This window comes from Mesocricetus auratus, unplaced genomic scaffold, assembly GCF_017639785.1.
Source record: "Mesocricetus auratus isolate SY011 unplaced genomic scaffold, BCM_Maur_2.0 Super-Scaffold_100007, whole genome shotgun sequence".
NCBI classification, from domain to species: domain Eukaryota; kingdom Metazoa; phylum Chordata; class Mammalia; order Rodentia; family Cricetidae; genus Mesocricetus; species Mesocricetus auratus.
Genome location: NW_024429191.1, coordinates 64,897,178 through 64,924,014, shown reverse-complemented (window position 1 = coordinate 64,924,014; position 26,837 = coordinate 64,897,178). Strand labels below are relative to the sequence as shown.

The window sequence follows — 26,837 nt, the reverse complement described above, 5'->3', positions numbered from 1 at the left end:
TTTTAAAGTGGGGCAAAAATTAAGCTTTTATTGTTACTGACAGGCTTCATACTTGTCAGACAGAATCAGCATCACACAAAAGCTCATCTAGTAAAGTTTTAGGTGGCCGGTAACTTCATCGATTAGTTCTACTGGTCCTGGCCCAATTCCCAGGACAGTTCGAGAGCCTGGTTCAATCTGAGTACGGCCAGCATCTTGAATCAAACTTACAGTCAGTCCCAATGTTTTTGCATGGGTCAGTAATTCAAAGAGGGTGTCTTCATCCGGGGCTTTGACCACCACTTTGGGCTGGCCACAGTACTCCCACTCTTTGAGCACTTGAGGGTTTCTCCTTTGAATCTGCTTGTAGGCAGAAACAGCAGCATGAGAACACTGGGCAGCGATCTTGCCTTTTCCCATCTTTAGGTCAGTTCGAACCACAAGAATCATTTTGTACTCCCCACTTTCCCCCAGGATGCTTGCTTCGGTCCCCATCTCTGTGTCTTTCCTTGTCTCACTTGTTGAGTGCTGGGGAAGCATCCCAAGGTAGCCCCGGAGGCCCCAGCCCAGGCACATGCCACAAACAACTCCAGCAGCCAAGCTGAGTGTACCAGGATGAGCCAAATACTCCATAACCAAGAACTTGGAGAGCACCTTAAGGGAAAAGAAAAAAAGTTATTATCTAGAACTAGGGTTTCAAGATACTCAGATAAATCACCTACAATTAGCAAACAATATTTTGGATCCAAACTAAGTGATGCAGAGGAAAGGCAAGAAGCATTGTGGATCTTATGCATAGACCCTGCTTCCATCCATCCCAAGTACTACAAGATTCAAAGACCCACAAGACACAGTTTTGGCCATTTTGAACTGTCAGCACAATTCGGTCTTCTTAAATCCTGTGGTAAAAGGAAATGACAGCTTGGTCAATATGTTGGGGTCACAGCGATCCTTGTACTCACAAAGAAGCAGTAAGAGAACCTGGAATATTAATCACACGGTGTTTTTTCAATGAAAAGATGCAAACCAAATAGCTGAATTCCATTCAGAAAGCTGAGAGTGGAGGTTGCTAACAATCTGATGGCTTTTTTGCTATCTGAAGGGACAGACATCACCCTAATGCCCCAGAATGGTTATTCCAGACTCATCCTTCCCTAGACCATTACCTGCCTTTAGGGTAGATGTCACAAGTACTTTATGGCCTGCTGACCACTATACTATCTGTCAGAGATCACAGCCTTTTAGCTATACAAACCACCCTCATGGCAGCATGTACTCTTGTGTCATCTCACCTAAAGGTTTATTGTGCATCTGGAATTGGACTGATTGTTGCCTGGAACTAAGACTCTCAGAAGTATGGTCCAGGTTGATGAAGTCAATCTGCATGGTGTTTCTCATTCTTAATCTCTTTACATGGTTTGCTTCCCTGTATGATACCTGCAGGGAGTGAGTTCCAGGACAGCCAGAACTACGCAGAAAAAACATATCTTGACAGCCCCCCAAAGATTCACATACCAACATTCACACTTTCATATCGTACCATTGTGGGCTTTTTGTTTGTTTGTTGGACTTTGTTCTTTATGATTTGTTGTTGACGGGGTCTCACTCTGCAGTTCAGGCTAGCCTTGCATTTATGTCCATCTATCTTCTACCTCAAGCTTTCACTGCCATAAGAACAGATGTGAACCACCACAGCTGGCATGTTGTGGTACCAATGTATCCCCAAAGCCGTGCCAACCATCATTTGTCTATTTCCAGAAGAGGCAACCCAAGTGCAATAGTCAAGATGGAATTCCAGCAAGCTGAGGAGCTACTGCCTAACACAGGGGCCATCAGATAACTAAGCACTTTACATTAATTACAGAGGCAAGTCAATTTTTTGGAGGCCATGGGGACTGACCCAAGACCTCACACAGTTAGACAAGTGTTCTGCCACTACACTGTATGCTCAGCTTTCTTTTTACCTTTTATTTTGAAACATGGTCTCACTATGTTGTCAACTATAGCTCTGAGCATATGACCTTTCTACCTCTCCTTCCTAAGTAGCTGGGATCACACCAGGCTGCTGAAGCAACTAAAACTAATTAATAATCAAGTGTATTAGGTATAACTTTAAGCCTCCTCTAGATAATATTCCTATGGGAATCAGTATAAGGAATATTTTGAGTTAAGCAATGGCAGGCTGAATACAGGGCTTTTTTTCTGAGACTGGCTTCATACCTGCATCAGCGGTGGTGGGACTATAGGTATGACCCACCACAACTGGCTCCCTTCAGTTAGTTTTTCATTTTTTTTTTTTTTTAAGGCTTGGTTTCTAAGGAGAGTCTTACATGGCCCAGGCTAGCTTTGAACTTCCTCAGGAAGTCAAAGCTGACCAAATACATTATCTTCCTACCTCTATTTCCCAAGTGCTTGGATTATAAGAACATGCCACCATGAATGGTTTTCTGTGGCACAGGGGATCAAACCAAGCATTTCGTTTATGCTAGGCAAATACTCTACCAAATCATCAATTATAGTTCTTAGTCAATAAAGAGATGCATACCATAAAGCTTATTTATACATCATGTGGGCTCATGAACTATATACTTCAAAAGCAGGCCAAAGTTTATAGTAGAAACTTTAGATGGTTCAGCTATCTATTTAAACCCAATTGAATTAGTAATTACAAGCATGTAAGAGTAGGTATGCATGCTTTAATGATTCATATGATTACATGGTGGTATCAGCATTAGCTCTCAGAATGAGAGATCATCTTATACTACAAAGACTCTGATCCAAATGTAGGATTATATAAAGCCTGAGTATTTTTTTCAGGGATGCAGCCATACAAGGCTGGGAGTGCTGGAGTTCTAAGAAAGATACAATGCACCAAGCTCCTGAAATGATTACATAAAAGCCTGACTTTTCCCAGGTTGGCTAGGAAAATCAGAGAGGTTGAAATATATATATAAAGAAAATACACACAACTTAGCCAGACTATAAGTCTATAGTGATCGAAACAAAAACTAGAAGTGCTCTCTCTCTCTCTCTCTCTCTCTCTCTCTGGCTCTCTCTCTCTCTCTCTCTCTCTGGCTCTCTCTCTCTCTCTCTGGCTCTCGGGTTTCTTTGTGTTACAGTTCAAAAATGTGTGCCACCACTGCCCAGCTGCCTCTAACTTTCTTAATGAAAAATGAAACATTAGATATGAAAACATAGGAAGGTTTGTAATAGCTATTAAGGTGAATGATGAGCATGTGTAACAGAACTGTCAAGTATTTATGCCTGGGAACTCACATCCCGAATGCACACCAGGCCATGCAACTGTACCAATTTCTCAAGCAGGATTCACCCCATGTCTACAACTAACAAGTGTCTATGATGGATAAAAAAGGACACTAAGATAGAAAGGAGCTGGCAAGGGAATGTTTGAAACCTGTGATGTGTGTCTGTAGTATGTGTGCACACACATGGATGAGAATGTGTGGAGGTCAGAGGACACTTTTCCTTCGGAGTGGGCAAGCACCTTTACCTAGTGAGGCAGTTCACTGACTCCCTTTCCTTCCCTCCTTCCTTTCTTCCTGCAAATGTTAGGGGTAGACTCTAAAGCAGTGGTTCTCAACCTTCCTAGTGCTGTAGCCCTTTAATACAGTTCCTTATGTTGTGGTGACCCCAACCAAAAATTATTTCATTTCTACTTCATAAATGCAAATTTGTTACTGTTGTGAATTATAATCTAAATATCTGATATGCAACTCCTGTGAAAGGATTGCTCAACCCCCAGAGGGGTTGAAACCAGTAGGTTGAAAACCCCTGCTCTAGAGCCACCTGCATATTAGGTAAGGACTCTCCACTGATGTGACTCACCCCTGCTTCTGCTATTTGAGACTGCATCTTGCTAAATTGCCTAGGCTGCTCTTGAACATGAACATGATCCCTTTGCCCCAGTCTTCCCACTAACTGGGATTCCAGGTATGTGCCCACAAACATAGCTCCCTCTTCATAACTCTTTTCAAGACATACACTGTATTCAAATTTTAATGAATCATTCAACATCCCAAAAGAAGGGTGGGGGAACAGACAAACTAAGACCAAGAGAAATCCAATATAGCAGATCTTTGGTAGCTGTTCACCAGGCATAATTAGTAGCCTTCACAATTTCTAGGTTGCAAAAATAAGCAAATATTCCATATACCAGATTCAAGGAAAAGTAACCTCTCTACATAGAGTGTCTATTATAGGATGGATAATAAACTGTAACCTTTAGCTATAAAGTTAACAATTAAAATGGATTCACAGCCAGGTAAGTGCAAGTGAGTGGTACATGCCTGTAACCCTAGCACTTAGAAGGTAGAGCCAGGCTGGTCTACATAGAGCATTTCAGGGCAGCCAGGTCTACATAGAGACCCTGCCTCAGTAATTACATAAATAAAATCTAATTGCTTTTGTCAGTGCCTAACAAGGACTAGAGCTAGGAGGTTATAGAGAAGAGGATCTCACAGCCAGGCAGTAGTGGTACACACCTTTAATGCCAGCACGTGGTAGGCAGAGGGAGGTGGATCTCTATGAGTTCTAGGTCAGCCTGCTTTATAGAGTGAATGCCAGGAGAAGCTCCAAAGCTACACAGAGAAACCCTGTCGGGGGAGGGGGAGGGAAATCTTGAGACTATAACTAAAGACTGCCAGAATGAAAAGCACACATAGAAAATGACTTCTGCCACACAGCTGCTCAGTAAGTATCTGCCCAAGTAACACTTGTTACTGAGCCTTGTAGCCAAGGAGTAGGGTTCAAATCAGTTCACGTTCCCTCTTCACTGGCCCAGGCATGGTGATCCACACTTGTAGTCCCAGCATGCAAGAAGTTGACAAGCACAAGAGGCCTTGCAGTGATTGTCCTGCCTCAGTTTCCCCGACCACTACTGACTCAACATTCTTTAATACATATACAATTTACCAAGGTATCCATAACTTCAAAGCAATGTTCACTCCCAAATAAGTGCACCCATCTTCGGACAATCAGTTACTTAGGTGAACATTTATTGTTGTTCTGAACATTAAAAAAAGCTATAACTCTCATTTTTAAAGATGAGAAAACAAGGATCAATCAGAGAAGACGTGGCTGAATTCTAAAAAAGCGAACAACCATTATAAAAGTTGCTCAATCTAATTTAAAAATACTCCAGTGACAAGCAGGATGGGGGGGTCACTCAGTGGGTTATGGATGTTTGTCATCATCCTGTTAACTGGTAATGGAGATAAGATTCAAAGATCTGGTTCTGAAAAGAAAAAGGGGGGCATAGAAATGATAGGATAAAAGAATAGATTATTGAATCTTCTTTAAAACTAAAACAGCAACTCCTAATCTTAAATATTTTACATTGGTATAGAGTTTTGTATAATGATACAAATTTAATGTTATTTTTGTTATACTGTATATTTCTACTCTTATTTGGAGTATTGTGTTTATGCAGCTCATTTAAAAATGTAATGTATGCCGGGTGGTGGTACAGCACGCTTTTAATCCTAGCACTCAGGGAGGCAGAGGCAGGCAGATATCTGTGAGTTCGAGACCAGCCTGATCTACAAGAGCTAGTTCCAGGACAGCCTCCACAGCCACAGAAAACCCTGTCATGAAAAACAAAAAAACAACAACAACAAAAAAACGAAATAAAATGAAAAATAAAAATGTAATATATAATTAAGAAATACAGATTAATCATCTATAACAGTCAAACGTATAGTCATATTTGGTATGTTTTCAAGGTCATAAGCAGATATATTAGAGAGATGGTTTTCAAACACTCCAGAGACATACAGAATATGGCATTTAATATGTTTAATAACCTAAGGCTTTTTATGACAGTGAGACACATTTACTCCTGGCAGCACCAATCTGCTGCCTTTTGCAGGGAACATCACATTGTCCATTCCTTTGGTATTCCTCACAACCCCACAGGACAGGCTATTGTGGAGCGCACCCATGCCACTCTCAAACAATATTTTAAGAAAATAAAAAAGGGGGAGTATATTACCTCCCCCAATATTCAGTTATCCACCATACTTTACATTTTAAATTTTTTGACCATAGACCGTAATAATTTGTCTGCTATGTAGAGACATTAGAACAAACCCTCCCAGTCTTTGGGATGGGTCAGATGGAAGGATTTGATTACAGGAAAATGGCAGCCACCCACTCCCCTACTAGCTAGGGTCCAAGGGGCTGTTTGTGTTTTCCCTCTAGGAAGTGAGAAGCCTATCTGGGTCCCCGAACGGTGCATCAGGCATGTCGACCCCAATACTACTCCAGATACTAGGAATGCTCACCATGATAAAGATGATCCAACCATTGCCGAACACTCAGGTAAGGGAAGTATGGGTGCTGGTGAGGATCCCCCCCCCCCATGTTGATGCCAGTTAGTCATTCCAGCGTCCTGTTCATCAATTTTTATAGCACCAATAATACATTGGGATTGGCTGCTACCAATGAGAGATTAAAAAGTCAGAAACTAAACATTCTGAGTTTCCCCCTCCTAAAGGGGAATCTCTGTTTTATTAAAAATATTTAATGTCTCCTAGATTAAATCTCTAGGCCTTAGCCTGACACCAAGGTCGGGAAACAGGGGAATCCAAGAGATTGCCCTCAGTTGGAGAGTGGATTGTATCTTAAGGCTTTTTGCCTGAGGGAACATCCTGGGTTGGAGGATGGATTGAAAATGGGTGAATAGCCGGGCGTTGGCGGCACACGCCTATAATCCCAGCACACCTTTATGAGGGAACATCCTGGGTTGAAGGATGGATTGAAAATGGGTGAATAAGCCGGGCGTTGATGGCGCACGCCTTTAATCCCAGCACTCGGGAGGCAGAGGCAGGCGGATCTCTGTGAGTTCGAGACCAGCCTGGACTACCAAGCGAGTTCCAGGACAGCCTCCAAAGCCACAGAGAAACCCTGTCTCGAAAAACCAAAAAAAAAAAAAAAGAGAAAGAAAGAAAAGAAAATGGGTGAATAGCCAGGCGCTGGCGGCACATGCCTTTAATCTCAGCACGCCTTTAATCCCAGTACTCGGGAGACACAGGCAGGCAAATCTCTTGAGTTCAAGGCCAGCCTGATCTACAGAGCAAGTTCCAGGACAGCCTCCAAACAATACAGAGAAACCCTGTCTCAAAAAAAAAAAAAAAGGGGGGATCAAAAAACAATTGGTAACAGTAAAGAGGTACTGGTATTAAGTAAAGAAAAAGACAAAGGTATATAAAATGGAAAATTCTGTTTGCATTTAAGTTCTATTTTGTGAGTCATCTCTAAAAACTTTTGGCCAAAAGCCTGTCCTCTCCACCTTGCATCTACAAAGTTACAAGGAGTAGATACGGCTGTACCCCATGACTGTAGCTCAAATGGAGGAATGATGAAGGGCATACAGGACTTTTTAACCTTTTTAGTTCAAGGATTGGCTGGAGCTGTTCTTTTACATAGATTTTAATTAAGGAAGTTTCATTTCAACAGACTAATCATGACCTAGGGAAAAAAGATGACTGAAAGATGCATGTATGGTCTGAATGTATGGTGTGGCCACACCAGTATAAATGAAATGTGATTGTGAATGTGTGAGTGTGAACTGCTTATATGATTAAAAGGATACTTAAATCCCTTCAAAAATAGTTAAAAAGCTACCTAAATTGCTTTAGATATAGCCAAAAGGAACATCCAGCCAGTAGGTCATTGTCTTAACAGAAAAGTTAAGATGCAAATGAGGCCTTGTCAGCTAGTGAGAGCTCTATGGGTTAGATTGGGAAAGACTGCTCAGACTTCAAATAATTTTCAAAAGTTATTTGGGACACAGTATAGTTTACAATCTTTGAGTGATTTTCAGAAGTTTTTGGGAAATACTTAATGGATATGTCCTTTTTAAAGAGAATCTACTAATAATCTATATAGTGATCCCAATTCACCTAGTTATCTAAGGAGGGTAGACAAATCCTTCTACTGTTATGGTCCAGCTTCAACAGTTCAAACAAAATTTAGAAAATAAAAAAGGGGGAGTAATGTCCCCAGTCTCCACATAATTCATCAAATAATACACTCCTCATTTAAAAATTTTTAAAATGTGAATGCCAGTGAGCAATCTGCTTCAAACAGATTCTGGCATGATGGAACTTGAGCAACCATTGCTCAGGTCAAATGGAGACATCCATGCACTAGACAGTGGAGAAGACCCTAATTTGGGGTCGAGGGCATGTTTGTGTTTTCTTGCAGGAAAAGAATAAAGCTTTGGCAGCTGTCAGACCATTTGGTGAGATGCATGGAGCAGAGAAAAACTGGACCTGAGCCCATGGGAGCCTGCCTAAGCCAGTGTTCCTGACCCCTGATGTCATCGAATCTGCAGCCCAAGAAAGAAAACAGTCGGTTCAAGATTTCCAGTTTCTCAACAGGCCTGCTGCATCAACCTCCGGGACCCGTGAGTTTTCATCCCAAAGCCAACAGAGAACTGGAAAGATTAACCGTCTGCCCCTGACACACCTTGAAACAACAGATTTCTTTTTGCCAGTTTTTCCCTTTGGGGGTAAAAAGGACCCATTTAAAACATTTGGACATTGGTATGAACTGTGATGAGTGGTAAAAGCCTCTTTTCAGTACTTGAACAGGCCTGGTCACTTGAAATATCAGACTTGGTGGTTCCTGTTTCTGGAATCGCGCCTATGCCAGTGTATATTTCTGGAGAAATGCAACTTGTCCTAATGCGACAAAAAGGAGACTTTTTCTCAGTTCGCATATTCAGCTGAGGCTAGTAACATTAAATCAGCAAACTGCATCACCACAGGAGCAAATTGGTGTTCTATGGATAGTGCAACAAGCCTCTTGTTCATATTTTTTATAATGCTACATTTGTAACATCAATGATTGTACCTAATGTGTCTGTGCAAGTGCACTTTCTAAATGCTTTCCTGAGTAGATCTTGGAACGATTGTAAACTTTATCACTGTTTTGACCATCAAATTGTAACTGTAAATCACATGCGGGTTACCCTTGTAACAGAGGAAGGCTGGTAGAATGTTATGGCCCAGATCTGGTGATGGGTACGGTGATGGAGAGGCGCTATGTCAATGGAGGTCCTGGAAATGGTGCCAGTGGCAGTAGGCATTCTGGCTCTATGCCAAGCTCAAACATGCCTTGTTCTAGAGGCAAGAGATCTGTAACCAAGTATTGCTTAGCTTAGCCCATGACAATCCCGGTAGCCATGAAGTCTGGTTACAGATGATTTAAGGATGAGGCTCTCCCGTTGATGGACAACATGTGGGGAAGACATCTCCCACCTAAGACAGGGGTTACAAGGTCCCCCAAAGACGGCCAAGGGAGGGTGACTCTACTTGACCTAAGCCAGGAGTGCCTCATTAGAAAATAAAAAAGGGGGAATTGTAGGGACACCCTGTCCTGCGCCTATGTCCGAGAATGTGCGGAGGGTATCAGGGACTGACAACACAGAGACCCGAAGGCTCCTCAAGAAGGCTCTCCTTTATTCCTACTCTGGATGGTTATTATATACCCTGACACCAGAGGTGGTGGCGGGTGGATCTGAAGATGCGGTTAGTCTTTGGAAAAGGTCGAGGACAGGGCAGTTCCGGTGGGCAAACCCTTTTCAGGAACTTTTTGCCCCAGGCATTGTACTGTTTTTAATAAACATGTTTTTAGTAAACATTGTCTTACAGCTGCCTACTCCCAGGCTGATGGGGAAGTGGGTCTCTGCTCGAAGTCTGGTGTTCCCACACCAATCGACTTCAGAGAAGATGATGGGCATTGAAGAAACTCCATATGGAATTCATTTTCTTTATGGCAAAAGCTAGCCATGGGGGCAAAGAAATTCCCTTGCCTCAATTGCTGACAGTGTATTGTCTAAATTGGACTAGCAGGGTGTTAAAAAAAAAGCAACTGCTGAACTTTGCCAAGACAAGGTAGGACAGCCCTTCAGAATCCCTGCTTTACATGAAAGTCCGTCAAATATGCTAGGCCTATATGCCAGAGTTGGATGCCCCAATGTTACAAAGGAACTCTGAGTGACTGTCCAGGCAGCCTGATGTCTCTGTCACTATGTAAAATTTCACCCTTCTGGGGTCTTTGATGGAGTTAAAGACTAGATAGTTATATTTATAGTTTTCCTTAAGTATACTAAAAGGTAAATTAGATGTAAAACTTTAGACTCAACAAGATAAATAATTGCCAAATACAAATAGATTAGTTATTGTAACTGTAACTCTTCATAGCTGTTTTTGGTATGTATCATTTTACTAAGTTAAAGTTAAAACCTTTTTTAACTAGACAAAAAGTGGGGGAAATGTTGTATACACTGTACACTGTGTGAATATATGTCCATAATTGGTTTAATAAACAAGCTGACTGGCCAATAGCTGAACAGGATAAAGTTAGGCAGGAAAGCCAAACTGAGAATGATGGGGTGAGGAAGAGCAGGATCAGAGGAGTCACCTATCAAAGAAAGGGTTGGACTCACAAAATGGGATAAAGGTAAAAGCCACAAGCCTCAGGGCAGCACACAAATAAACAGAAATGGGTTAAGTTGTAAAAGCTAGTTAGTAACAAACATGAGCTATTGGCTGAGCATTTATAATATTAAGACTTAGTGTGGTTCTTGTGTAGCAGTTTCTGGGACACAGAGAAACTCCACCTACACAGAAAGATTCCCATGTTTCCTACTTATGTCCTACACTTGCATTCGGTCACTAATTAACACTGTTCTAATCTCATGTCACCCCAATCAGACTAATTCCTCTAAAGGTGTTTCAGTCTGTCTCTTTCTCTGCATCCTCACTATAAACCAACCAATAAGCTCAGGGCTTGACAATGTTCATAGTCTCACAGACAACCTTTAACAGCACAGTAAAATAAGTATGTCCATAAAACTCTTCTTGGGGCCATCTGCATCACCAAGCATGTTTTATCAGGGTTCTTGCTCCAGATAACCTCCAAAGCCAAGCTCCATGCAATAATCTACTCCACCAGTTCTTACAGTTTCCAAACTGAAAAAGCCCTTTCCTAAAATTTTTGACCCATCATGGCATAGTTCTCTGCTTTTACTTCCAATCTCAATTATCTGCTCCTCCCAATCACTGTGCATTGGTGCCTCTCTTCCCCACTCTATCAGAAGTGTTTAAGAGCTAGGTGGTGGTGGTGCACACAGAGGCAGGAAGATCTCTTTGTTCAAGGCCAGTCTGGTCTACAGAGCACATTCCAGGACAGCCAGGGATACACAGTGAAACCCTGTCTCAAAGAACCAGACATTGTCATTGTCACCACAGTTGTTTCTTATGGGTTCCACTGAGTTTTGTTCACCACTCCCTGGTGACTCTTAAAACCTTAAACCTTCCTCTTTGAATTGCTTAATCTAACTATGACCCAATGCTCACCTTACCTATCTGACAGTTTTACAGTGTCCTAAGCAAAACTACCTGCTATTTGCCTGGAAACATGGATAGCATTATACAGTCTTATATAGCTGCAATCTTACATAGTTTTCCAATCTTACTAAGCTGTCCAATATGGTAGCCATTAATGCTATATAGTTAGATACATTCAACTTATGGCTAAATATTCAGTTCTAATGTTATGCTAAGCCATAATTCAAATTCTCATTCATTCAACAGTCTGAAAGTGGTTAGTGACCACTCTATCAAACTGGGATGGCACTGTCATCACTGAAAAAACCTGTAAGACCAGACAAGTTGATGCATCTTTGTGATAACCTCATGTGTGTCTGGGGCCAGGTATGAATTACAATAAAGTAACCCTATTCCAAAGAAGGGAATGGGAATGGAAGCACAGTCTATAAACTCTTTTCCAATCCTCCTCAATCAACTGATTGATGGATGGATGGATCAATCAATCAATCAACCAACCAACCAACCAACCCTCTCTGAGGACTATGTTCAGGCCCTGTTGCAAAGCCTCAAGAGATAGTTCTCAAAACAAATGTGACTTCTCCCTGCTTCTAGCTGGCCTTGACAGGCAATAAAGTCTATCAGGTTATCTGTGATGAAAGAAGAGAGACAGCTGCTCCACACTGTCACTCTTAGGAGTTTCTTCTTTTCATCTCTTAGGAAGCTCAAATCAAGCAAAACTGGGAATTGTGGTTTCAACACAGAAAGAATTTCAGAAGCAGTTGGAGATTTTATTAAATACAGACTTAGGTTTAGGAGAAAAAGAGACACCCAAGTACAGGACGCTTTGGCTCCAAATGTGGGCCTCCAATTTCTGTTAGATTTCAAGTTTTTTCAAGTATTGTTTATATTTGTTTTGATTGAGTTCTTATTGCTGATAATCAGACCCGGGGTACTGAACAGTCCATCTTTTGTGTGTTTTTAGTTTTTTGAGACAGGGTTTCTCTGTGTAGCCCTGGCTGTCCTGGAACTGACTTTGTAGACAAGACTGGCCTCAAACTCAGAGATCCACCAGCCTCTCTTCCCAGGTGCTGGGATTAAAGGTGTGCGCCACCTCTATGGGGCTTGTGCCTTGATTTTTAAGAAAATGTGTCAGGGCAGTGGTGGCCCAGCATGATGGAGGCAGAGGCAAGCAGACCTCTGTGAGTTCGAAGCTAGCCTGGTGTACAGAACAAGATCCAGGGCAACCATATTATATCAAAAACTTTTACTTTTGATAACTCCAATCTTTGGGAGAGGTGGTTAAAGGAAGAGCATCGCAAGTTCAAGACCAGACTGGAAAGCTTGGTGAGGAATAATGATAAACCAGCCTGCCTCCATCTTAGGCTTGAAAACATCACATAGTAAAAAAAAAAACTGTGTTTGTTTCTGTTTATGGTTAAATTTGTTTCTCAAAGATTGAGCCATGCCCCACCTATAATCTTAACTACAAAAGGTTCTGTAATGCCTGTTCCTGGAAATGGCAACCATGTCTTTGTTTCAGGAGGTTGTACTGATACTTATGTTCTGCTTCTGTAACTCCGCCTTTTTGCCTGCTAAATCCCCCATTTGAAAATCCTCTACTCCTGAACTATGAAGTTCCTTATCTTCCCCATGTCCAGTGCTGATCTCTTGAAACCACTCCATTAGGGAGAGACAGCCCATGTGCACGAATAAAAAGAGGTTGCTTTAATTAATTTGGCCATGATATGGGGTCCGTGGTCTTTCTCCTCGCATCTAGGGGATTAACAACAGCTCCAGGGTAGAGCGCTTTGCCTAGCATGCACCACAATACCAAGAAACAGAAATACTTTTGATAGAATTCTTTCCCTGTCGGAGCAAGGATGAACGACTCGATTTAGTATTTACAGTGTTAGGCCTGCTCTCCGTTTTCTCACGCTAGCACGGCGTATCAGTGCCACCTAAATGAGGGGGCTTTGCTAGACACTAAAATTTTGGGTTCTATCCCTTCCCAGCACCTTGGTTTCTTCTTCCAGAGGAAGGTTTGCAGACTGGGCAAGACTTCCAGCGGCCACTGGGCGGAAGACAGTTTACGAAGTAGCTAAAACGGGCCCAACTCAATGGGATAAGATGGTAAGATACCTTCCAGTAAAGACAAAAAGAACTACACTCCTCTCCATCATCCTGGAAGGAACCGAGACTTACCTGAAGCGCTTGCGGTTCTCCACACCCGAACGAGGAACACGCTTCGCGCGCCACCTACTTCTTCCGGGTGTCCACAAAACTGGTTCCGGATCAGGAACTACAAAGCTCAGTCATTCTGCCTCTTGTCACACCCACAGGGCCAGAACTGAGAAAGCCGAACTGAAATCCCGCGAGGATCCTCTCGGGTTGCCAAAAGGAAGGTGGAACATTTCTCTTTTGGAGGCGGCTCCTTGGGGGAACGGACCGGAAGTGACGCGAGGGAGTTCCGGTTGGCCGGAGCCCAGCGGCGGGTGTGAGAGTCGGTGCTGGGAGCCGCTTCCAGGATCCTGAGATCCGAAGAAGCCGGGGTCTGAGCGGGTAGGTAAACGAAAGCGGGGAGTCGGGGGCGCAAGCCGAGGCTCTCCACAGCTCGGTTTCTGCCGTGGCTCTCACGCTTGGGCGGTGCAGATACAGAACACGCTGTTTTCCACTTGAGTGTTTCAGGTCACTGCTGACAGGCTGTCAGCCTGGCGGCAGCCAGGTTACATGAGACACCTCTCCGCGGTTGGTTACCGGAACGCTGAACCCAGACACTCCCGAGTCGTTCCAGACTTGGAAGCCGTCCTTGGCTTCTAAAAAGCACCCTCCTCCCAGGGTGTCCAGAACCTTGGCTTAAATGAAAGGAGGTCTTCGCGGCTGATGACCGCGCTGATTTCCAGGACCTTTCGTTATGCTAAATGTATCTCCATGAAGTGCAGGCATGAGGGTACAGAGTTGCCAAAGGAAGGGACCGTCATTTCTCAGAGCTCTTACTGTGGACTTTGGCTCTTCCTCCAGCTGTCCTAAAAAAGAGTGGTCTCTGCCCTTTCCAAACCCTAATCCCCAACATTTGTATTTCACTGCAGTGGAAGTACTTGGAGCAAGACAGGATGGTCGACTTATCCTCCAGTTGATTTTACATAGCCACCTTTTGCTTTCCTTCTACTCCATCAAAAAATCTAATAATGCAGAGATTGGTGTTGTGCATGTATATAGGCAGTATATATCTTGACTTTCAGTTCTTCCTTGATGTTTGTAGACATTTTGTAGACAAACTGATTGATCATCTAGAGAAGTTCTCCCGATTTTTCTCTTGGTGTAATGAAGAATTTAATAGTCCAACAGTTTTGTTAAATTTTCTAGTCAGGGTTTCTCTGTGTATACCAGGCTGTCTTGAACTCAGAGATCCACCTGCCTCTGCCTCCAAAGTTCTGGGCCGGCTATATTTCAACCTTTATTATCTATGAATAGTGTTATCATTGGGTCTGATTTTAGGGGAGAAACTTACTTACTAGGCAATAGTTTGTGTATGGAATGTTATGTTTTTATTGAACTTTGTTACCCCAGACAAATATGACCAGTTTATAAAGGTGCAAAATGATTCTAAAGTGGTAATTTCTCCTGTTTGGCTTGTTTGCTAAACGCAAAAGCATTTTTAGGGCTGTATTTCTTAGCTTTATTTGATAATACAGTTAAATCCCTGAGGTACACATTCCAGAAGAAAATATACATATAAACACGAATGCTTTGATTCTGTTTACCAGTTTACCTCCAGCTAGTTTAATCTGTTTGTTCTCATATTGTCCTTATATTTTGAGTTAGCAAACTGTTATACACTTGTCTTTGAAATAAGGTGACAATTTTTGGAATTATAAGTTTGATATATCAATAATTTAAAAATCTAGTTAATTTGCTTATTGATTCTACAACTGCCAAAGTCTTTTTTTCTTTTCTTTTCCTTCTTTTGTTTTTTGTTTCTTCTTGTTGTTGCTTGAGCCAAAGTCTTAATATGTAGCTCTGGTTGACCTTGGACTCACAAAAAATCTCCTGCCTTAGCCTCCTAAGTGCTGGGATTAAAGGGATGCTCCACCACAACCAACACAAATCCTTCCTTACATTCTGTTTATTGTGTTATCCTTTGTTTTTTTGTCTTCCTAACTTTGGCTTAAATCAACACTTTTTAAGCAAGGTCTTACTCTATATCCTTGGGAGGCCTCAAACTCACAGAGATCCACCTGCCTTTGCCTCTGTCTCATGAGGTCAAAGACCACTGCACTCATAAAGATCATTAAATTTTAAATCAGATGACCTGGATTAAAGTCTGGGCTCCAACACTTACTGAGTAATGACTGGCAAATTACCCTTCAGAGCTACTCTTGACTGTGTGGATAAAAGGACTCACCCTATTTCATATGCCTGTCATAGTGTTTGGTAAAATGCTACATGTGAAATCTCTATGTAAGTTCAAGTATGGTGTTTTTATTCTTAGAACTAGAAATCCTAAAGTTTAGAATAATGTTACTTTGAATATATTATTACCCATATTTAGGATGATGGTCTTTGCCCTATTTTTAAACACAAGAAAACTAGCCAAGAGTAGCCTGAAATTAGTCACCTGAGTTAATAAGTTAGTGGCTGGAAGGTGAGCATAACTTTGCATTTAAGAGTTTAATTCTGACCTTTTTTGGTCATCATGTGTTGTCAGCTGGGAATTTCCAAGTACAGAAAACACTGAAGTGTTTGGTGCTTGTGTGTAATTAACTAATCATTAGAAATACCCTGCTTTGCTTGTATGAAGTAAGAATCCTCATTATTTACTGAAACGAAAATTTAGAATTGTAGTTAGCTCTTGTGAATGCATAGTGAGTGCCTCTCATTTAATAGAGGGGTGACTGGCTGGCCTGAGGACTTGTGAAGTAGGCAGTGCCAGAGCCTGAACTAGACTTGAGATCTAAGTTTTCTTTCCATTCCTCTGAAGTTGTCCTCAAGCATCCTGGTGAGCTTTGGTAATAGCCTGGTTTGCACAACACTGTTTCTTATGTGTGGAAGAGGGATATGTGTTGTATGTCTATGATACCCTGCTTCTTTAATCTTGGCAATTGTGGGGAAACAAATTGCTCAGTGAGATTGCCAAGGATTACAGTGCTTGGGAGGCTGAGATGGAAGGATGCTGAGTTCAGTTCCAATCTGGGGTGAACTACATAGTAAGAGCCTGACACAAATAACATGTTTAAAAATTGTTCAGGAGCTGGGCGGCGGAGGCACACGCCTTTAATCCCAGCACTCGGGAGGCAGAGGCAGGCAGATCTCTGTGAGTTCGAGGCCGGGCTGGACCGACAGCCTCCAAAACAATACAGAGAAACCCTGTCTCGTAAAACCAAAAAGAAAAAATTTTTGTTCAGTAGGATGTATTAAGGAAAGGAAATTCCTTATATTTTCCAGAATATTCTCATTTCACAATCAGTTGTATCAGGTATTGTGAAATGTCATAATTTAAGTGTAAATGACAGGATCTCTGTAACATGTCTCTTACTGATGTTGCCAATGCTTAGGGGAAAGCTGTTTTCTTTCCTCCTGATATAAAGAACTTCCTGAGCTGCTGTAATACTGGTGTTCTGTTTTATTAATTTTCATATACATTTCTCTGTCATTCTGGGTAAACAGCCAGTGTAGAATAAATGCTTTGTTTTGAACCATTGCTTCCACTGACTCCACAGACCCATTTGGTTTCCCCTGCTAGGGGGAGCTGTATGGAGTGGTGGTACGACTGTCATCCTCGAGTCTCCTAAGTGCTCTTTGTGAATCTCTTTCGCACTGGAAATGCACTCTAGATTAGCAAACCTGGGAACCCAGATGCACTGAAGCAATCATAACTTCATTGTGGTTCTGATCATTGATACTGCTTTCACAGAGATGTGCAAGTGTTTTGCAGAGTAAACTTGTTTGGGGTCGTGCTAGGATTGAACCCAGAGCCTTGTGCCAACTATCATGGGCTCTGCTGCTGATGGGTAATTAAACCCCAACACCTAGAGTAGACTTGTTTTTTTGTTTGGAGGGGTTTTTTGTTGTTATTGTTGTTATTTTTGTTGTTTTATAGACAGCTCTCTCCCAGCTGACCTGGAACTCATTATATAGGCCAGACTGGCCTGAAATTTACAGAGATCTGCTTGCTTCTGGAGTGCTGAGCTGAAAGGTGTGCATTACCACTCCCTGCTAGGATAAATTTTTAAATATTGTGTTGTCTTTAAAAAACTCTCTTTTGAAAATGGGTGTTGGTGGTGCACACCTTTAATCCCAGCACTCGGGAGGCAGAGGCAGGCGGATGTCTGTGAGTTCCGTCTGGAAAAATGAGAGAGAGAGAGAGAGAGAGAGAGAGAGAGAGAGAGAGAGAGAGAGAGAGAGAGAGAGAGAGAGAGAGAGAGAGAGAGAGAGAGAGAGAGAGAGAGAGAGAGAGAGAGAGAGAGAGAGAGAGAGAGAGAGAGAGAGAGAGAGAGAGAGAGAGAGAGAGAGAGAGAGAGAGAGAGAGAGAGAGAGAGAGAGAGAGAGAGAGAGAGAGAGAGAGAGAGAGAGAGAGAGAGAGAGAGAGAGAGAGAGAGAGAGAGAGAGAGAGAGAGAGAGAGAGAGAGAGAGAGAGAGAGAGAGAGAGAGAGAGAGAGAGAGAGAGAGAGAGAGAGAGAGAGAGAGAGAGAGAGAGAGAGAGAGAGAGAGAGAGAGAGAGGGAGAGAGAGAGAGAGAGAGAGAGAGAGAGAGAGAGAGAGGGAGAGAGGGGAGAGAGGGGAGAGAGGGGAGAGAGGGAGAGAGGGGAGAGAGGGGAGAGAGGGGAGAGAGGGGAGAGAGGGGAGAGAGGGGAGAGAGGGGAGAGAGGGAGAGAGGGAGAGAGGGAGAGAGGGGAGAGAGGGAGAGAGGGGAGAGAGGGGAGAGAGGGAGAGAGGGGAGAGAGGGGAGAGAGGGGAGAGAGGGGAGAGAGGGAGAGAGGGAGAGAGGGGAGAGAGGGAGAGAGAGGGAGAGAGAGAGAGAGAGAGAGAGAGAGAGAGAGAGAGAGAGAGAGAGAGAGGGAGGAGAGAGAGGAGAGAGAGGGAGGAGAGAGAGGAGAGAGAGGAGAGAGAGGAGACATATATCTATAAAATATTTACAAAAAATAAGCATCAAGATATTACTTATTGAAACTGCATTAATAATGGTTAAATCGCAACCAAGTAAGGACTAACATAATGACACGATCTCCAAAGAGGGCTAGGAGAGTGTTCTCAGCAGTAGCTCAGTGTGCCACCAGATGATGCCAACCATATCTAGGCACTGCTCTAAATGCTTTCCTTGAATTTATTCACTGACCCTTAACAGAAAGGACATTGACTTCACAGCCTACAAGGAAACTAAGATAACAAGCGGCTATGTAACCAGCTCAGGAGTCAGGTAATAGAGCTGGAATTTGAACCAAGGCTTCAAATCCTAGTCTTTTTTTTTTCCCCCTCCCAGAGACAGGGTTCATAACAATCTACAAAACAGTCAGGGGACACTAACAACTCCAGTAATTACAGGTAGATAAACTAGAATAAAAGTACTCAAGGGATTGTCACTGCTTAATTTAAATATGCCTAAACTTTAAATGACACCTTTTAGATGGCACAGAAAAGTGTTTCCTGTTCAAATATTCAAGGAGCATTTTTTAAAGATTTATTTATTGCATATACAGTATTCTGTCTGCATGTGTGTCCCAGAAGAGGGCACCAGATCTCATTACAGATGATTGTGAGCCACCATGTGGTTGCTGGGAATTGAACTCAGGGCTTCTGGAAGAGCAGTCAGTGCTCTTAACCTCTGACCCATCTCTCCAGCTCTCATGGAACATTTTTTTAATGATTTTATTTTATGTCACAAGTTTAAGGGCAGTCTGGTTTACATAGCAAGCAATTCCCCAAGACTTAAGAAATTAAGTTTAAAACATTCAAGGGATTTCCCATACATTCCCCTTCAAAATCATGTATTTTCAGAAAACACATTTTTTTAACTGGCATCACCATTTGATAGTTTCTGTTACCTATTCAGTCTGGTGGTCTTGATAATCTCTTTGAGAGTGTGCATTGAGTCAGGGTATATTACTCGCTTAGACTGCTTGCTTATTCAGTGTCTAACACTCAGTTTCACAGGTCTTTAATCTTTATAGCTTTAGGAAACCTGCAGCGGTTCTGGCATGGCCTATAACTAAATAGGCTCAAGCATTCCACTTAAGGGTAGATACTTCTTTTTTTGGGGGGGGCGTTTCGAGACAGGGTTTCTCTGTGGCTTTGGAGGCTGTCCTGGAACTCGCTTGGTAGTCCAGGCTGGTCTAGAACTCACAGAGATCCGCCTGCCTCTGCCTCCCGAGTGCTGGGATTAAAGGCGTGCGCCACCAACGCCCGGCAAGAGTAGGTACTTCTGAAAGCAAGAAAGGTTACTAAAAGGTAGTACCTAAGTTGACATCTTTGTATGGCTTGCCTGTTTCATTAAGAAACCTGACTTGAAAGGGTGTTAATTTCATTGTGGAATAATGTTGCCAAGAAAATGAAAATCAGTGGGTTTAGTGCTCTTACTTCCTTTTCTTTCTCGTTAACGTTTCCAGCAACTCTTACCTAAGAGAATTGCTATTATTGTGTTATCGCACAATTGTTTAAGAAATTAATATTTCTTATTTGTGTGTGGGTCTGTACATTCGTGCCAAAGCATATGGAAGTCAAGAGACAACTTGCAGGAGTCAGTTTTCTCCTTCTGTGTGTGGGACCTGGGACTGAACTCAGGTTATTAGCCTTGGTAGCAGGTGCTTTTACCCACGAAGCCATCTTGCTTTAGTCTCAGGGAAGAGAATTGTCTTGTCAACATGTCAGCATGCTCCTTACTGTTATTTAAGGCTGTGCTGTATCCGGGTGCTGCTTTTAGGGGTGTTACTAGCTTGGTGGGTGTCTCCTCCTGACTTTGGGGGACCAAATAATTTTGCTTTGTGTTGTTTTTGTATTCTAAATGAGGCTAATGTTTAAAATGAATGGAGTATTATAGTCTTAGCACTGAACGTACACCCTACAAAGAACCTTTGTGAGTAGACTTAGCAGTGCTTTCTAAGCATTTCTGCCAGAAACAGAAACAAACAAACAAACAAAAATCACTTTTTTTTTGGTTTCTCGAGACAAGGTTTCTCTGTATTGTTTTGGAGGCTGTCCTGGAACTTGCTCTGTAGACCAGAGCTGGCCTCGAACTCACAGAGATCCGCCTGCCTCTGCCTCCCGAGTGCTGGGATTAAAGGCGTGCACCACCAACACCCCGCCAAAATCACATATTTTAATGCAAAACTTTCATCTCAAACACAGCCTTCTGATGTATTGCTCCTGTCTGAAATGTTGTTTGATGTTCTGGGTCCTACGTCTGTCTTCTGATCTAATCCACAAATTGCATTATTGTAAGGAATATAAGGGTTGTTTTAGCAACCTAACTCTTAAAAACAAAACAAATTTACACTGTACACCCTGACTGTAAAGTAGGATCCACTGAAGGTCAAGAATTTATGCTAGATTCTTGTTTGAGGGTATTTTGGTAAACAGACCAAGAATACTTGGGATTTACTTCCATATTCATGAACTTGACGGTATTTTCCAGTACACTGCCTAAATTGATCCTCCTACATTGAATTGTGAAAAGTAACTTATTATTTCATCTTATCTTACCTACATAGGTTTCTTTTGGATTTTTTGTTTTGTTGTTTTTTTTTTTTTTTTTTGAGACACTCACTGTCCTGGAACTCACTCTGTAGACCAGGCTAGTCTTAAACTCAGAGATCTGCCTGCCTTTGCCTCCTGAGTACTGGGATTAAAGGTGTGAGCCACCACCTCTTGGCTTCTATTTGTTTAGTTTTTTATCTGTATGGGTGTTTGTCTGCATATATATTTGTGAACCATGTGTGCTTAGTGCCTGTGGAGTCCAGAAGAAAACAATTGGATCCCCTAGAACTGAAGTTTTAGGCAGTTGTGAGCTGCTGTATAGGCGCTGGGAGGAGAACCCTGGAACCTTTGGAAGAGTAGCCAGTGCTCTTAACAACTGGGCCATCTGCCCAACCCTCTATATAGACTTTTTCCTTCAAACAACTTTTGTGGGGTGGTTGTGGGGGCTTCTAGAGAGGATTTTCCTGTGTATTCCTGACTGTCTCTCTGTAGATCAGGCTGGCCTCAACTCATCTGCCTGTCTCTGGCTGCCTCTGCCTCCCAAGTGCTGGGATTAAAGGCTTGTGCCACCACTGCCTGGCAATGCATGTGAAATTTAAAAAACAAAACAACAACAAAAAACTTTTGAAAAGAAAAGGGCATGGAGAAATAGTGTCTCTATCTGCCAGTCACTATGCAGGGCACTTTAATGTAATCTCCCTGTGCGATCTAATTGTTTTTTGGGTTTTGGTTTTTGGGTGTGTGACAGGTTCTGGCTCTGGCCCTGGCTAGCCTGACACTTGTGAGAATCCCCCCAGGCTTTGCCTCCAGTGTGCTAGGATTACAAATTTGTGTCATCATGTGTTTCATCTTATTGAGATAGGATCACACATTGTGACACATACTAGCCTAGAGTTCACTGTGAATCTCATGGCAATACCACTGTCTAAGCTTTTCAAATGCTGGGATTCAGGTAAGTCAGGATGCCTGCATCTCTTGAAATAGAAAAACTAAATTTCTGACAGTCTCCCAAGGTAAAAGAAAAACATTTAAGGATGAAACTAAAAAAAATTTTTTTTTTTTTTTTTGGTTTTTCGAGACAGGGTTTCTCTGTGGCTTTGGAGGCTGTCCTGGAACTCGCTTGGTAATCCAGGCTGGTCTCAAACTCACAGAGATTCGCCTGCCTCTGCCTCCCGAGTGCTGGGATTAAAGGTGTGCGCCACCAACGCCCGGCAGGATGAAACTAAAATTAAGATGGGGGTGTTATATAAACATGCTCAAATGCGAAGGCTTAAATTACCCAAAGAAACATTGAAAAAGAAACCAGGAGCTATAGATGAGTCAGCTCAGTTGAGAGCACTAGCTGGTCTTGCAGAGGACCCAAGTTTAATTCCCAGCACCAACACAGTGGCTCACAGCCTCTGTAACTCCAAGGGATGCAAAATTCTTCTAGCCTCCATAAGCACTCCACACATGTGAAGCACAGACACACATGCAGGCAAAACATCCACACACATGCAGTCTTTCTTAATAAAAGAAAAATTTAGAAGAGAGAGATTTAAGTGGAGATGGTAAGATTTTTTTTCTTTTATAGCTTATAAAGTTTAAACAGTCTTGAGCAGAGAAGGAAAGCAGAATTGGGGAAGTATAAAAATAAGTTCTCTCTTGGGGAGTAGGCATAGACTATATAATCCAAATGATCCTTGTCCTAATGGCCTCAACTCAATCAGGACATATTGATATCTTTCAGGAACAAGTTTTCCTGAGCGTCCAACAAGTAAGATGATAATGAGTGAGATAATAGGGTGTGCTGCAACTGGATTGGGTAACCACCTGCAGCTAGAAACACAAGCAGCAGAGACAGAGTATATTTCTTAGATAATCGGTAGTAGGTACTTAATGTCCTCACAAGGCATCTGGAACTTGATGGTGCCATGGTTCAGGGGCTGAGCCTCAGCTTTGTAGTTTAGAAATTTAAGTTGATAAACTGGCAGCCTAATAGGCTCTAGGGAATAGAATTATTTCAACCAGCCTTACAAATCACGATACCAATTTTCTTTTTCTTTTTCTTTATTTATTTTTTTATTTTGTCAAGACAGGCTTCTCTGTGCAGCCTTGGCTGTCTTAGAACTTGCTCTATAGACCAACCTGTCCTTGAACTCATAGAGCTCTGAGTGTCTCTGTCTCCACAAGTGCTGGGATTAAAGGCGTGTGCCACCACTGCCTTTTTTGGTTCAGTTTTCTAATATTAACGAAGAAAACTATGTAGATTGAGTTTGTTTCTGTCAAAATTCTTCAAGAAATAATCTGTATTTAGTTTGGGGAAGAAAAGTGTCTTGAAAGCAGGTCATCATACTCCATACTGTTATTTAAGACCACTTGTGTCTGGGTACTGCTTTGAGGTTTGTTGTAACTCTTTCTGTGATATTATCTGAGTCAGTTTACTTCTGCTTGCCTGTGTGTGCATTATAGAAGTGGGTTGGGCTTGAATACTTTGCAAGATCCTTCTGTGATCTGATTATTCTTACAGAATATTCATAAGGCAGTGTCACATGGAACACTCTGCTTTTGAGAGAAAGAGAATTGTCACTATGTAGAGGGTATTTAAGGCTGAGTGACTAGATGACATCATTAGGGAGAGACAAAAAGGAACTAGGACCAGGCTTTGAATAACTCCACGAAGTAGAAGCAGAAGGAGCTGTTAGCAGAGTAGCCAGAGAAGACGGGAAGAGATCCAACCCTTCAAGGAGATAGTGATTGCCTGCACCCAGCTAGGTGAGAGGCTCAGTAAGGTGTGAGTGTTCCTGCATTTGCCAGCATGGAGGTTATTAGTGTTCTTGATGAAAGACATTTCCTGATACCTGATCTGTGGGGTCAGAAGGCAGAGCATTGCTGATGAGGAAGTGTAGACTGACTGTATGCAGCTCTGGGGAGAACTGTATCAGTGAAGGACAGAAATGGGAAGTACTAGATGATGTTTATGTGCCAGAGAATAAAGAAGCCTAGATGGATGACACAGAGAGAACCGAAGGAGCTAAGTCCCTGGAAAGGTGAAGGGGTTAGTGCAGGATGTACTCCTTACACAGCCTTTGGTGACAGAAGTCTGCTCACATGGATAGGAGTGTGTCTTAGGACTGAAGAATCTACTTTGTTCTGTGTTTTAAGAAATGAAGGCTGAGACTGACTCAAGAGAAGAATGTTGCCTCGTATGCATGTTATTCCAAGATCGTCCCCCAGTACTGCCAAAAAAAAAAAAAAAATGAAACTAAGTTGATAGTTGAGCAAATGTATGAATATCAATGAAAAGTTTGAGGTTGGCATCTCAGATAATAGCTGACAGCCCATGAACGCTCGACAAGTGTTTACTGAGTAAGTGGTTTTAAAGTGGCTGTACTGTTGTATTTTATTTTTCTAATGGTGTTCAGTTGTTCAGACACATCTTAAGAATGCAGAGTAATTCCAGGGCCTTTTGTGCCCCTCCTTTCTTCGTTCTGTGTGTGCATGCATGTGTTGGCACGCACATATGTGGAGCATGGTTTCATGTTCTCAACACTGCCTAGAACTCATTCTGTAGTCCAGACTGGCTGCAGATGTGTGATCCATGCTTTGCCTCCTGGGTGTGTTGGTATTTAAGCATGTGTCACCATATCCAGTTTATGCTCTGTTCTTTTTTTTTTTTACCACAAATTTATCAAATCTTATTTGTTGTGATATATTTGGATGCTTGGCTGTGGGTTTTGTCTAAATCCAAATACCCACATTATCTTCAAAACTTACATATGGCTCCAAGTTAAATAACTAGAAGGTACAAAATCCTTCATACCTGTAGACAGTGCAGTTTCAGACATCCTCAGTAGACTTTGTTAAAACTAGATCTCTTCGTAAACCACTCTAATGCTCTGATTTTATGTATTTTTGCTCAACCTAACAATCAGTGGGGTGGTAAATGTTGCAAACAGGTCACACTCATATTTACTTTACCTCTTTTATGGGTGAATAAATTATATTATTTGAATATACACCCCCCCCTTTGAGATAGGCTTTCAAGTATACCAGACTGGCCTTGAACTTTTAGTTTTTTGAGACAGGGTTTCTCTGTGTAACAACTCTATGTCCTGGATCTCACTCTGTAAAACAGGCTGACCTCAAACTCGGAGAGCACTGCCTGTGTCTGCCTCCTGAGTGCTAGGATTGAAGGTGTGTGCTGCCGCCGCCGCCGCCGCCACCACCACCACCACCACCCAGCTCGTAAATGTGTTTTGTTTAATGAATTTGTTTTCTATTAATGTTAACATGACTATAAAAGATGAAATGATAAAAAGAAATGGTTAATTTAAAATAGTGTATGACATTAATTTATGAATTAGATGGATATTAGATCTTTAGTTTATCAGTATTTAAAAGTGCTAGTACTTGATACCTTTATTCTGTGAATAAAATGCTCCCAAATTTTAATGTGGAAAACAAATCACTGGAATAGATATTTAGAAAAGGTTTACAACCTCAAGCTTTTATATGGAGTTATATAAATTATTTATAAAATTCTTGGTTATAAAAGAAAAAAATTGTGTGAACACATTATACAGTTAGATGTGGGATGTATGCCATGTTGTTCTGTATTCGGTTTTAGTCTCAGCTGCAAAGCAGAAGAATCTAATGTATTACTGGGCTTTGTTTTCTGTATTAGCTCCTCCAGAGTTACTACTGATCTATGAAATGGCAGAGAATGGAAAAAATTGTGACCAGAGACGTGTAACAATGAGTAAGGAGCAGCATAATGGGAGTTTCCCAGGTAAGGACTTTGTGGCAGCAGCAATAGCAAACCCTGGGTATTGGGTGAGTGTCCTTCTTCTGGGGCTTTGCATGTATTTCTTCACTTGATCCTTTCACTGACCAAGTAGTTTACCCTTTTACTTTTTGAGATGCCAAACGCCTTTAATCACAGCACTTGGGAGACAGAGGCAGGAATGTGTCTGAGTATGAGGACAGCTTGGTCTACATAGTGAAGTCTAGGACAGCCAGAGCTGTGTAGTGAGATCCTGTCTCAAAACAAACACATTACAGGAGAAATACCTAGGCTACATGTATCATTCTCCAAATTTGTAGTTTTAGTCCAAATTCAACTATGATTTTTTTTTTAGGGGAATAGGGTGAGTGTTGTGTTATTGTTTGTTTTGTTTTTGAGAAAGGTGTCAGGGTTTCTCTGTGTAGCCGTGATTGTCTAGAACTCACTTTATAGACCAGGATGGCCTCAAACTCACAGATCTCTACTTGCCTCTGCCTCCCAAGGTGTGCATCACCACACGCCTGACTAAAAATATGATTGTGTGTTTTGTTTTGTTTTTGCAGTGTTTGTTGTTGTTGTGTCACTAGCACTGATGGGAAAGTAACAGCCTTAGGGCGCTGGTATAGTTCAGGGTTAGAAATAAGGTGTAACATCCAGACCATGCAAATTTAAGGGGCCCAAAGCATTAAACCAAAAGGAACATAACACTAAGTATCTGAATCTCTGACTGAAAGCCAAGGACTGTGGGAGGTCCCTATACTGAGCCTCAGTGGCTTCTCACATGTCTGTACACCTTGCCTACCTTTTTCTATAAGTGACAACTTTGCAAAGTATTCTTTTTAGTTGCCATGGAGAAGGACATATAGTATATGAATGCTTAGAAATACAAAAATAAAAAAAGTTTCATCCATGTCCCAGGTAGCCATTTACAGCAAATCCTATAGTCCTGAGAAATGGCAACTAACTAGTCCAAACTCGGCTATCTTTATTGGCTAAGAAAGGAAATGAAATGCACCAGTTGCCTCTCATTTTTGGTGCTGAGGACCA

The 26,837-nt window shown here is 42.0% G+C and overlaps 2 protein-coding genes across 2 annotated transcripts in view; one reads left to right on the top strand and one right to left on the bottom strand.

Annotated features, from left to right (window-relative positions):
• Nucleotides 1-13,685, bottom strand: Ptrh2 (peptidyl-tRNA hydrolase 2). The gene is made up of 2 exons (XM_013118387.3): nt 13,542-13,685; nt 1-633 (listed from the first exon to the last, which is right to left on the bottom strand). Exon 2 carries the CDS (start codon nt 610-612, stop codon nt 88-90), a length of 525 nt encoding a protein of 174 aa, XP_012973841.1. The 5' UTR covers nt 613-633; nt 13,542-13,685; the 3' UTR covers nt 1-87.
• A 64-nt stretch (nt 13,686-13,749) lies between these two features.
• Vmp1 (vacuole membrane protein 1) overlaps nt 13,750-26,837 on the top strand; it is an 88,669-nt gene continuing 75,581 nt past the window's right edge. Inside the window, exons 1-2 of the mRNA XM_040749417.1 lie at nt 13,750-13,898; nt 25,692-25,796. Of these exons, the coding sequence (XP_040605351.1) occupies nt 25,721-25,796 (76 nt within the window). The 5' untranslated portion in view covers nt 13,750-13,898; nt 25,692-25,720. The remainder of the gene's footprint in view (nt 13,899-25,691; nt 25,797-26,837) is intronic.

Coding starts and splice junctions, on each gene's coding strand:
- Ptrh2 (XM_013118387.3), bottom strand. CDS start 612: ATGGAGTATTTGGCTCATCCTGGTACACTCAGCTTGGCTGCTGGAGTT.